Source organism: Hyperolius riggenbachi, chromosome 12 (genome assembly GCF_040937935.1).
Source record: "Hyperolius riggenbachi isolate aHypRig1 chromosome 12, aHypRig1.pri, whole genome shotgun sequence".
Lineage (NCBI taxonomy): Eukaryota > Metazoa > Chordata > Amphibia > Anura > Hyperoliidae > Hyperolius > Hyperolius riggenbachi.
Window position 1 is genome coordinate 209,841,516 of NC_090657.1, and position 13,018 is coordinate 209,854,533.

General features: G+C 45.9%; 1 protein-coding gene across 5 annotated transcripts in view; it reads left to right on the forward strand.

Annotated features, from left to right (window-relative positions):
• LOC137541112 (WD repeat domain phosphoinositide-interacting protein 1-like) overlaps positions 1 to 13,018 on the forward strand; it is a 66,896-nt gene that overhangs the window by 52,260 nt on the left and 1,618 nt on the right. For 4 of the 5 annotated variants that reach the window (XM_068262258.1, XM_068262257.1, XM_068262260.1 and 1 more), the window contains exons 9-12: positions 2,255 to 2,416; positions 2,494 to 2,601; positions 7,049 to 7,164; positions 7,237 to 7,337. In XM_068262258.1, the coding sequence (XP_068118359.1) occupies positions 2,255 to 2,416; positions 2,494 to 2,601; positions 7,049 to 7,164; positions 7,237 to 7,337 (487 nt within the window). Of the gene's footprint in view, positions 1 to 2,254; positions 2,417 to 2,493; positions 2,602 to 7,048; positions 7,165 to 7,236; positions 7,498 to 8,986; positions 9,358 to 13,018 lie in introns of those variants that run through there. The other variant, XR_011025083.1, reaches the window with a different exon arrangement.

Sequence of the window (13,018 nt, forward strand, 5' to 3'; positions counted from 1 at the left end):
AGTTCTGCTGAGTAGATTTTTAGTCCGGAGGTTCACTTTAAGCATGACAACCAAATTTGTAATATCTCGTGTTCCCGGAAAAAAAAAAGCAAAAAAATGAGTGGCACTGTATGGAGGAATCCACATTGAGCAATTCATTCCTATATAAAAAAAAAATTCCATTTACAATGCATTCATCTGCCCAGTTTAATGTGCAGTGTTTGTCAATTGTGCAGGTAACAAAGATCTACTTGTTCTAAAGAAGGTGTTCTATGGCGCCCTCTCCGTCTTCCAACCAGCAGTCCACCACCTCCTCTGGGTCAGGAAAGAAATGGGATTTATTACCACCCATAACATTTTAATTTTGCAGGGTTTCCTAGGGCCCATTTCTGCTGCTGCTCTTAGAACAATGTCTTCATCCAGTAATTTAATATTTTGGAAATTAAAGTTTGCATCAATTTTTTTGGCTGTGCTCAACTACAAATGCAATGGTTTTTCTCTGCTGAATAAATGAACAAGCAGCTTTTTAGTAGCTCTTTCAGGGAACTTACCTTCAGCCTGCCATCCTGCTATTGGCATGGTACTTGTTCTCATAATCTTCTTGTTTTGTAATTTGCTGATGGCTTGTGTCAGCAGGCATAGGATGGACAGTGTGGTCTGGGTTACTGATCCTTATTGCACACCCAGGGAGATTTTGTAAATATTTTTTTAAGAAAACAGATGTTAAGTCTTTTTCTGTTTTTGTTGTCCTACTCCTTGCAAGGCTTGATTGGCATGCTGCCATTGCTTCATTTACTTGCCCAAGATCTGCAGGATGAGGCCATGAGCTGGAGTACTCGGGAAAGGAGTTCTGGCCTTACCACCTGTATCCACAGAATTTCACCACCAGTCCTCTAGAGCATTGGAAAATTGCTGCTGGGCTTTGTCGGATGCTGGCAAGTTAATGGTGCAGTGATACCTATTTCTGAAGTCACTCGCCAGCCTCAGGAACAGGCTGAATGGAAACTCCATAGGTGAACATCTTGTACGTCTGCAGAAATAGGATAAGAACAAAGGCACCAAGAAGGATGTTTAAAATGGTAACTTTTATTCTCTTAGCGCTGGGCACCTCCTAGACAGAGTTAACCCAGCGCTAACAGACTACAATGTAGTTGCTCCATTATTGTCTGAAGAAGCGGGTTCTAACTGCAAAACGTGTCAAAAAGCGGAGTATTCTCCAACAAAGATGGTACCGTTTTTCTGGAACCAGACCATTTGTGTCTTCTGTTGGGTGATAAGTCCACCACTGCATCCCATTTTAAACTGTTTTAGAGTATTTAATACTCCTTGGTGCCTGTTTTTACCGTATTTCTGCACTACTGTTTGTCCACGCTTGGTGGAGGGGTGTCACCCCTTGCTTGCTTCCAGCTACTACAGAGAGTGACTTTTTATCCCAAGTGGGGTCGGTTTATTCTCCCCACCTGTCTACACATTGGTTACCTTTGTGGTAAGCCAGATTTGTATTACTCTATTGCTAAACACCTATCATTTTATCTGCCAAAACGACCCCATAGTGGGCTCTGGGTCAGAGCATCTAATATTAGTTGTTGTTGGTCAGTGATTTAATAAAGTATTAGAGGAACAGGATCAGCAGGGCAGCCAGGCAACTGTCAATGCTTAACAGGCTTTATACCTTTCACACTACGGGGTGATTTTTAATTAGGAAACGCTGAGTGCATTCACTACCTGGAGGGAATCACAGCTCCCCTTTTTCTCTTGTGGTTGGTTGGTGCACTGATCGTTCTGTTTTGTGACTGTGCCAGTCAGAGGAGGCAATGAAAAAGGATAACTGGGTCTCAACCTGTTTTTTTTTGTTTTTGCAATTATAGCATTTGTTTTATTCACACCATAGTAGCAAAAAAACACAACGTTTCAGGCACAAGGCTGGCCTTTATTTGTTGGCCCTTTAATAGTTGGTCTCTCTTTACCTAATTAAGCACGTGTCCACCCTCCTTTGGGGGTGTGTTTTAACTTTTCATTTGATCTATATGTGAGCTCTGGCTTTGTTTGGTAACACTTGATAAAGGCCTTGTGGCCAAAACGTTGTCTGTTTTTTGCTACTAAGGTGTGGATAAAACAAATGCTATAATTACAAAAAATCCAGGTTGAGACCCAGTTATCCTTTTTCACTGATGTGCTTTCTCACACCCTTGGTGGATCTGGATGGTCACTGGTGGACTGCCTGGTGTGTGAATTTTCAGCAGTTTGAGCCTGTGAACTTTTGCTTTTGTCTCAGGTCAGAGGAGGCATCTACTTGGAGTGGTTACATGGGGAAAATGTTCATGGCGGCATCAAACTACCTCCCTACTCAGGTGTCGGACATGATGAACCAGGACCGGGCCTTCGCCACCGTGCGCCTTCCCTTCTCTGGACACAAGAACGCCTGCGCTCTGGTGATGTGAGTACACATAACACATGCAAGTCTTCTATGCTAAGATTAGCCAATACATAGTAACTAGTTCTACTTGTATTCAGAATTCAGAAACTTCCTCGTCTGCTAGTGGCCTCATCCAATGCACATCTGTACATCTATAACGTGGACCCACAGGACGGCGGAGAGTGTGTCCTTATACGGAAACACAGGTAATGATGGCTGCTGTATGAATTAGTGTTACGTTATGTATTGTACACTAAAACCATTAATTGGCCCTTCTGGCACCTCCAGAACATGATTCCCCACTGTTTGGGGAAACCATGATGGGGCCGATGTCTGGAGCTGGTGACTGAGGCTGGGTTTGGTTGGTATGTGGGGATGGCGTCTGGAGCAGGTGGCAGTAGTTGATGCATGGGGCTCGTATCTGGGACTGGTACTTGGGGATGGCGTTGGGTTGGTATACGAGGCTGAGTCTAGGGCAGGTGTGCTATCTGGAACAGGCGACTGCTGCCTATGACTGGGGTTGGTGTTAAGATGGTTGATGTCTGGGAAAGTGGTCTACAACTGGTGTATAGAAATGGTGTGTCGGGCAGGTGTCTGGTGTTGAGTATTGCTGGTGTCTGTGAGGTTAGTGTCTGGGCCAACTGTCTATGGCTTATGTCTGATGCTGTTGCTGGATTGGAATGCAGGGTTGATGTCAAGCTGGTGTCTGTTGCTGTTGTCGGGTACTAGCCTCTGGGATAGATGTCTGGTGTCGGTATCCTCAGTTGGTGTCTGAGACAGGCATCTGCAGCAATTGTTTCAATCAGTATTCGGTTGGTATGCCAAAGTCTGGAGTCAGTATCTAGGGAAGGTGTCTGTGACTATGCCTCACATGAACTCCCATTACACTGGGCTTCACTCTACCTCTGTGACTTTAAGCCTCACACTACCTGTGTGGCACTATGTCTTACATGAGCTCTGTGAGTTTAGGCCTTACACTAACTCTGGGACACCAGGCCCCACAGTAACCTTCACAACAAGTCTGTGACACTAACACTGGCTCACACTTCAGGTCCAACACCATCTCCTATACTCTCCTACAGTAACCCTTACATTATCTTACACTACCCCTAACACCCCTTACACTGCCTCTCACTTTGTATTCCCTGGAGTAAGTGCACATGCTTTATCATAATTGGAGACAGTTCAGGCTTCTAGGGCGGTGGACCTTACAAGATGAAATAAAGCCTCTGCCCATGTATTCTCTATGCATTTTGTATGACATTATGAAATTTAAGATGTTATATAACACACTTGTCAGAACAAACATTCCTCTGCTTCCCCTCTGGCTTTTAAATCCAGTGTCACTTGTTACTTCATAGTTGTTCTATCCTTCCCATGCTGTTGACTGTTTTGATTTGGCAAATTGTTGGTTTCTTTAACAAAAAACAAGGACAAGGTTTTTATCCATATTTTTTTCCACTGCAAAGAGGACACATTTCATTTCTTCATGGCCTTTATTTATTTATCCATGAAGTCTACATGTGGCTTTTTTAGATAGTTCTTCACTCAAACATTGCGTCCATGAAGCAGAAGGAATTTGGGGTAATCATGGACAATGGGCAGTACTAGCTGTTGCTTCTACAGCCATAGAACACTCTCTCCGATTCACCATAAATAATAATGGTTTGTAGTAGTAAAAAACAGATGGAGCAGCAACCTTGCTCTTAGGCCCCATTCACACTTGCGTTCTGTCACGAAAACGGACCGGATCCGCATCGGAGCCAGACCTGATACGCATGGGAGCCGTACGGCACCTATCCGCATGCGATGCGGATCCGGTCCGTTTGCATGCGTATTTCTTGCGGTGTGAACGCGGCTGCCATGCGGATCCGGGGGAAAAAAAAAATAACAAAAGTACCGAAACTTGTTGGGGTCTGCAGAAGGTGCACCTGTAGAATCAGGTCCTCCGCTGTAGGCCTCACCTTCATCTCCGACATACTGCCAAACAGCTCCAGCACGTAAGTCACTGCTGCTCCACTGCTGCCCATGTGTCCCCATCCGAAATGGCCGCTAGAATCCGCATAGGAAGTGGGGTAGAACGTCAGGTGTTTGCATCCTGTGTGTTCTGTGCTTTCCGTTCCCCATAGGTTTCCACATCCGCATGGTGCAGTCAGGATCCGTTCCGGGTACGTGGGCCGGATGAGCCGGACCCAAAAAATAGCGCATGTTGGAAAAGCCTCCGGAGTCCGGATCCGATCCGGCTCCGGAGTGTACGGAACGTACGCGTGTGAACGTCCGCATAGCCTTTGCATTGCTATGCGGAACGTACGTTCCGTTTGTACAGTATAAGGTCCGGATCCGATCAGGCGGATCCGGACAGGGAACGCTAATGTGAACCAGGCCTTAGAATTTATTAATGGAAAGCAGATACAGGCATACCAGATAGGCAAAAGAGGTTACAATACCGGCCTTACAGCCGTTTCGCGGTAATACCGCTTCTTCAGAGATCAAGTTAGTATCTGCTTTCCATTAATAAATCCTAAGAGCAAGGTTGGTGCTCCGTCTGTTTTCTACTACTACAAATTGGATATGGTGTTAATGTGAGCACAGCCTGAAAGAATCGGTGAGCAGTTTACCTACATCAGCCATACATTGTGGTGTTGACTATCTTGTCTACATCTACGAACTTTAAATTAATTAATAATGGTATGGTAATGGATACCGCCCCCTTGCCATTAGTAGTGTGGTGGCTGGAAGGTGTAATGGTAAAGGGCTCTGCCTCTGACACAGGAGACCAGGGTTCGAATCTCGGCTCTGCCTGTTCAGTAAGCCAGCACCTATGCAGTAGGAGACCTTAGGCAAGTCTCCCTAACACTACTACTGCCTATAGAGCGCGCCCTAGTGGCTGCTGCTCTGGCGCTTTGAGTCCGCCAGGAGAAAAGCACGATATAAATGTTATTTGCAGAGGGCCCAACCGTCCCGATCTCGTCGGGACTGTCACGATTTGGGGGGGCTCTCCCGCTGTCACGGTATGAGCCCCCCAAGTCCCGGCGGCAGTGGGCAGCAGTAAAAAAAAAAAATGATCGAGGCGCCAGCCGCGCCTAAGTGATATGCGGGATGCCGGCCATAGCATTACTACCTCCCTCCCTCCTTCCCTTGAGATCTGCCCCCCCTGTGTCCCCGTTAGCAGAGTGCGCAGCGAGCGGAGCGGGCTGTCATTACCTGCGTCCATGCACGCATACCGATGTCCGGCTTCACTCTGCTTCCTGTGACGTCACAGGAAGCAGGAAGCTGGAGAAAGACATCGGTATGCGTGCATGGACGCAGGTAAGATGACAGCCCACTCCGCTCGCTGCGCACTCTGCTAACGGGGACACGGGGGCAGATCTCAAGGGAGGGAGGGAGGGAGGTAGTAATGATATGGCCGCATCCCGCATACCACGCGTGGCTGGCGCCTCGATCATTTTTTGGCACCCATCCTCACCCTCCTCCCCACCCACGGGCACCCTTACCCTCCTCCCCACCCACGGGCAGGGTGTATGAGGGTATATTTAATAAAAAAAAAAGAATAAGGGCATAAATATTAATAAAAAAAATATTAAAAAAAACGATGGTAGGCGTGTCTTGGGGGTGTGGTTAGGGGTGTGGTTAGGGGTGTGGCCAGTGTCCCGGTTTCTTAGTTTAAAATGTTGGGAGGTATGTATTTGTTTTGTCTAGTACCAGTAGAATTGCCATGGCAATTTTAGCGCTGCTTTGTGCCTCAGGCCCTTGGTCTCTTAACTCTTTACAAGACCTGGCAGCCTTGTTATGTCCGTTTCCAGTGTCACAATCTGTATCTGGACCAGGCAGCTTATTCTAAGTACCTGATTCCTCAAACATCTAGTTTGACACCTATTAAATCCATGGGCTGTGTTTCTCTTGCCTTGTGTGGTGGTGTGTGCATTTGTTACCACTTTTCTGCCCAACAAGTTGTGTGGGAAGGTTCTGCAAGCATCCATGAGGCCACCTGTATTTTAGCTGGCTTCACTTTTTCATTCGTTCCAGTTTTCCTAGCTTGTGGGGTCTGCTCTGTAGCATCCTCAGTGATCACTCTGTGTTCACTACAAGAGTGATGAGGATCAGCTATCCTATAATTTTCCATCTTCTTTTTAAAATGACTTTTCAGCATGTCACAATTAAAAAACTACCAGAAGTAGTAGAAAAGTACTATCACGATGGTTTTGTGTACTTTCTTGCCTGCTGGAGGTTTAAAAAACATTTTATTGATAAGATGTGAAAATATCAACTTGGAGAAAAAGTGAATTCCATATGGGCCAATCAGTGGCGTAGCTGTGGAGCTGTGGGCCCAGATGCAAGTTTTACAATGGGGCCCCCAAGCACTCTATACATAACAAGTGATACGGCGCACCAAAACCTGCCAATGGCAACTACAGTGTCAGAGGTACAAGAAGGGGAGGGGGAACAGCTTGTAATGATTACCACTATTCAAAGTATCTATAGAAGTGATTATTATGAGCACAGGACTAATAGAGAGCTAATACTGTGGTTGAGGGAGAGCCCGTTGGGGCCCCTCTGGCCCAAGGGCCCCGATGCGGTCGCTACCTCTGCACCCCCTATTGCTACGCCCCTGGGGCCAATGTCTCTAGCTGCTACTATCTGTTCTCTTTGCAGCTTGCTGGATTGCGGAAAGTCCGATGTGGAAAGAGAGGGACCAGCAGAGAATGTGGCACCCGCTTCTTATGCTGCCACAGTAGCCAGGCCTAGCAATGTGCCCTCCACCGTCACAGGTGAGAACGTCTCCTGGCAAAGCCTGCTCACGTTACGAGACATCATATTAACCGTTTTCTGTGTCTTCTCAGGTTATTCTGAAGATGGTGGATCCCTGCGTGGTGAGCTTCTTCCAGAACATGAGTTTGCAGTTGGACCAGTTCGGCTGGACGATGAGAAAGAATTTCCTCCTGTGAGCATTCAGGGTCCCTGAGATCATCCGGGGGGTGACAGTGCCATTTATTACTTTCCAAGACATGGAACCGTTGGCCTGGACCAAACCATGCACTTTATGCAAAGAAAACAAAGTATTGAGTGCCGCCTTATGCTGGAACTGAACCATGGATCCTTATGTGAGGGTCATTATTGGCCTGTCTCATTTATAATTGTATTAGGAGGTGCCTTGAGACATTGTACAGAGATATGAACTCTGTGTAACATATATTGGTCGGCTGAAACTCTGACCTTTTATTCTATTCCCTCTTCTTATAAGACTATGCTGTTATAGGTCAATTTCTACAGTTGAGTAGTATTCTTTTAATTATATCAGCGTTCACTTTTGCTAGATTCAGCAATCTTTAATGCTGGCTCAGCAGTGTGGTGCTGTTTGTAGGGAGTTGGAATTTAGGGGGTGCATGGTGCGGGTTTGTAGGCGGTGCAGGGTGTGTAATTCTAGGGGTTGCAGGGTGTGCAATTGTAGGGAGTGCGGTGGTGGTTTTGTAGACAGTGCATACACTGTGTAGCGTGAAAGGTGTCTATGGGGATGCGGTAGTAGAGAGTACCTATTATTTGGGAGTGGGCTGGTGTTACAGAGGTCTAGTGGGTAGACTGTGGTGTTTGCGAGGGGCGGGTGTTAGAGAGTGATATTCATGGGGTAGGGGGGTTGGGAGTTTTGTTTTATGAGTGGGTTAGTAGATACCATTTTTATAGGGGGTATTGGGTGGTAGAGACTGGTGCCTTTTGGGGAGGCGTAAAAGAGACAGGTGGTTATGGGGGAAGGGGGTAGAGGGATTTATATGGAGTAGGTTGGTAACGTGTTTGCAGGGGGTTGGGTCGTAGAGAGTGGTTTATGGGAGTGTGTGTGTGTGGGTTGGTAGCATGTTTGCAGGGGGTTTGTTTGTAGAAAATGGGGGGTGGGGTGTTGTGGATGGGGGTGTGTGGTTAAGAGGTAGAGAGGTTTTTCTGAGTGGTGTGGCAGCGTATTTGCAGGGAGCTGTGTTGCAGAGAATGGCGCGGGGGGAAGGGTGGTCTTTGTGAGTGAGTGGGCTGGCAGTTAGTGTGTTTATGGGTGTTGGGTGATAGAGAGTGGAGTTTTCTAGAGCAGGATACTAAGCGTGTTCTGCAAGAGTGTGTGTGTGTGTTTGGGGGGGGGGGGGGGGGGTCGGGGATTGCGGAGACAGATAGGTAGAGAGTGGTTTTTAGGTGGTTATGGGTGTGTTGGTAGATAGTGTTTTTGAGTGGTTATCAGGGGGTGAGATGGCAGAGCATGCAGGAGGAGAGTTGGAGGGTCCTGTTACTAAAAGTAAAAGATGAGCTTCTGCCTCTCTTGTGTCACTGACCCAGAATCAGTTTGCAGATCAGGTAGTCTCCCTCCACTGGCTGCATACTTCTTCCTGGTGTGACTCAGGCACAATCCTACAGAGATAGATAGCTGGGAAACGGGCATTTTTCAAAATGGTAGCCGTGTCTGCCCCCACCTTATTCCCACTTTAGGTAAAGCTTATAGATACAGAGCTTTCTTTCTTCCCCTCTTCCCTCGCATAAAGTAAATAGAGCTTATTTTAGGGATAAGAACATTCCAATTATTATTTATTGGCTAAACGTGCTGTTATATGACCCCAGCAGAGCTTCTCCAATGCACCAGAGCACCTCTTTCCTTCCCATTGATTGCTGCTTTTCAATCAGCCCGATAAGGTAGGTATGTAAGCACAGTGGCAGGAGATAAGCACACAAAAAAAATGTGTATGTATAGAATTTGTGCCTCTGACTTGCTCCATTCAGAGCCCTCGTCCAGGCAGCACAGGACATGGTATGGGTACAGTGGTTTGTGAACTAGGCTGCAGACTATAGTATTGATAGGCTAATGGATGTCAGCTGACAGCTACCCTGCCCTCCGTCTGACTGATGTTACCCTTTAAGGGCTGCTACTGTTTTTTGTTTCACTCTGTAGTTTAGTTCTCATCTACAGACCATCTGCTGGTCTCTAGATTACTCCCATCTCCTCAGAGCATCTAATATCTTCCTCAAGTAGAGACAGTCAATGACTTGCTGAATTGGACCAGTTCCAAGCTGCATAAAATTAACATAAAGCTTAAAGGACAACTGAAGTGTGAGGGATATAGAGGCTGCCATATTTATCTCCTTTTAAACAATGCAGATCGTCTGGCTGTCCTACTGAGCCTCTGCCTCTAATACTTTTAGCCATAGACCCTGAACAAGCATGCAGATCAGATGTTTGACTGAAATCTAATTGGATTAGCTGTAGGCTTGTTTCAGGTGTGTGATTCAGACACTACTGATGCACGAAAGAACAGCAGGACAGCCAGGCAACTGCTATTGTTTAAAAGGAAATAAATATGGCAGCCTCCATATCCCTCTCAGTTTAGGTGTTTTTCACATCAACTCTATATTATTAGCATCTCATTGAGCATCCCTACTCCCCAGTATTTCATTAGCTGTTCTGCCTATTAGTTTTCTCTCCAGATCTTGTTGGCCAGTTGCTGCTCAACATGTTTCCAGCTGTTGCGCCTGACAAGAGCCTGAAGGTGGTGCTGTAGCGACACTTACAGGCAGCATTTGTGTACTGTTCTGGGTGATGATTACAGGCAACTTTTATACCAGCCATGAAACCAGTGGCCCCAAACCTGGAAGATGAATTCTATTTCTCTCCACTGGGAAAATAGGCCGCGAGAGTGATTCGCTCACTGCCAAAACGTTTTCCCATTATTGTGACAAGCTGCTTGCTGCACTTTTTACAGAATCTCTTTAACTGCTCAGAGATTTTTCCCCTGTCCCATCCTGCTCTTACTTGGAAGCTGAAGCTGACACACGAGACTTCCTGCTGCCTGCTCCGCCTACCCAGAGAAACTGTTAAACTTTCAGACATACAATTACACCACTATGGAGGTTTATTGTACTAGCACTAATGTAGAATTGTGGCTGGAAACTTTTATACCATGGTACTATAGTGCCCAGAAACATTCAGTGCTGGTCTGTGGTGCAATCATATTGGGTCCTGGTACTGGGTTCCAGCACCAGGTGATGCTGGCTGATGCACACTACAGGACCACTGTCCCCTACTAATGTACTGTAGGATGTGGAATCATGCAGTGCTGGTCTGTGCTGCAATCATATTGGGTCCTGGTACTGGGTTCAGGCACCAGGTGATGCTGGCTGATGCACACTACAGGACCACTGTCCCCTACTAATGTACTGTAGGATATGGAATCATGCAGTGCTGGTCTGTGCAGCAATATTGTTGAGTCATGGGGCCTGATTCACAAAGCGGTGCAAACACTTTGCGCGCCTGGGAAAAGCCCTTTATCACCGCTTTGTGAATCAGGTCCATGGTATCTTCAGGCACTAGATGATGCTGGCTGATGCGCACTACAGGACCACTGTTCCCATACTCTTATGTGCACAGTGCTGGTCTGTGCTGCAATAGTATTGGGAACTGGTATGTTCAGGCAACGGATGCTAGAAATAACAGAGAATCCATGCTCTTCACCTTGAGCTTGGACATTTAAATGTGTAACAAAACAGCAAAATCAATTAACCCTCTGCACACGCACATGCAAATGAAAATCAATACAGCTAAGTCAGGGGGCCATATGCAATTCACTTTTTCACCTGAGTTTTCTCCTAGGGGATAATTTTTCATTTTCAATTTAAAATAACTTTCCACCACTTTTCAACTAAAAAAGTAGTTGAAAAAGTAATATCAAAATAATGTTGAGTATTTTCTTGCTTGCTGGTGGCTTAAAAGACATTTTATTGACAATAAGGGTATAAGAGGCGCCCTGGTGTAATAAAAGCATCTAAAAGTAGTTTCAAAACGGGAAATAAATTTGGGGTAGCTTACCTCAGTGACGAAAAAATCTTTGTATTTAACAAAGGTTTTTATTAGTAGCGCAGGCAATGCGTTTCGCGGGGTCAGAGCCTGCTTCCTCAGGCCAATAACAGTGCCAAACTAAATGACAGATTCAGCAAAGGGAGCCTCTTACCTCACCCGTCTGAGGGGTGGGTACAGACCACACGTGGCTTCGACCACGGCGGATATCTGTCCTCTTTCTTTTACCAAGGAGAGCGACCGCATCCAGGTCCCTAGGGACCACCCCGAGTGGAGTCGGGTTTGTTGTCTCCACCTGCTTCCTGCGATCGGTTGCCCCTCTGCAACCCACCTTTGTGAGTAGTGTCTTACTTTTATTACGTTCCATTGTTTTTTACATACTACACCATTGGGCTCCCACTCTTGTCTCCTGTATCTTTTCACTAGAGGGTGTTTTTGACACCCACATCCCACTAAATTTTATTGACAAGTTTAAAAATATCAACTTGGAGAAAACTAAGCAGGTAAAGTAAATTGCATACGGGTCGGGTCTTTGTTACATTCTCTTGTGTAGTCACACTGTGCAGAGGATGCCAAGGTTCGTATGTGTCTTAATTCTGGCCCTATAACACAGTTATTGCACACTGTGAATACGCAAGAGAATGTATTCTTTTCTAACAATGACTTTTAACTTAGCTGCAGGGATAGCATTGGTCCCTGCATGGATGATTTGCATGTGGGTGTGCAGAGGGTTCATTGATTTGAATGGATAATGCTAACTGGTACAAATATGCCACTGTAATGTCTGTGGCCCTGATGAGGTTGGGATGTTAGTGTGTGTGTGGGGTTAATCTTGGGGATAGTTACTACAGTATTTGGATAGAGGTGACTGTTGAGAATATGGTAAAGATTAATGTTAGTGTTAGGCAGTGGCAATATTTCATACTGCACAAGTGCCCGACTTAGGGCCCAAATAAGGCCAGCAAATCTACTCCCCTTCTGATGATTCCCCCGCCAATCAGGGCCAGGCAATACTGCTTAATGCTAAACCGTGATACCTCAAAGCTGGATGCTTAAAGGGACTCCGAGCAGTGCAGAAACTATGGGAAGATGCACATCATTTTAAAGCTCTCTTTCTCCTCTTTCCAATGATATATAAACCGCCACCCTACGCCTTTTAGTTTTCGCTATTTTCGCGATTGAAATTGCCGCGGCTGCGATTTCGATCGCGAAAATAGAGAAAACTAAAAGGCGTAGGGCAACGATTTAGGTGTCGTCAGAAAGAGGAGAAACAAAGATTTAAAATGATATCCATCAAGCCATAGTTACATTGTATTACACAGGGCGACTTTTTGTCAAAGTCAGCAGCTGCATTCAGCAGAATGGAGCTGCTGACACTGGGGAAAGTGTCGTCCTGTGTAATACAATATAACTATGGCTTGATGGATATCATTTTAAATCTCTCTTTCTCCTCTTTCTGACGACACCTAAATCGTTGCCCTACGCCTTTTAGTTTTCTCTATTTTCGCGATCGAAATCGCGGCCGCGGCAATTTCAATCGCGAAAATAGCAAAAACTAAAAGACGTAGGGTGGTGGTTTATATATCATTGGAAAGAGGAGAAAGAGAGCTTTAAAATGATATGCATCTTCACATACTTTCTGCACTGCTCGGAGTCCCTTTAAGTTTCCAGTTTTTATCTGAAAAAAAACCAGTTCTGAAGCAGAATCAGGTTTGAGAGGAACTCCAACTCAACCCCACAGTACAGATTTCCCTGTCCACCATGTTGGCACTGGGACACCACACCATAACCATAGTGTGACAGCT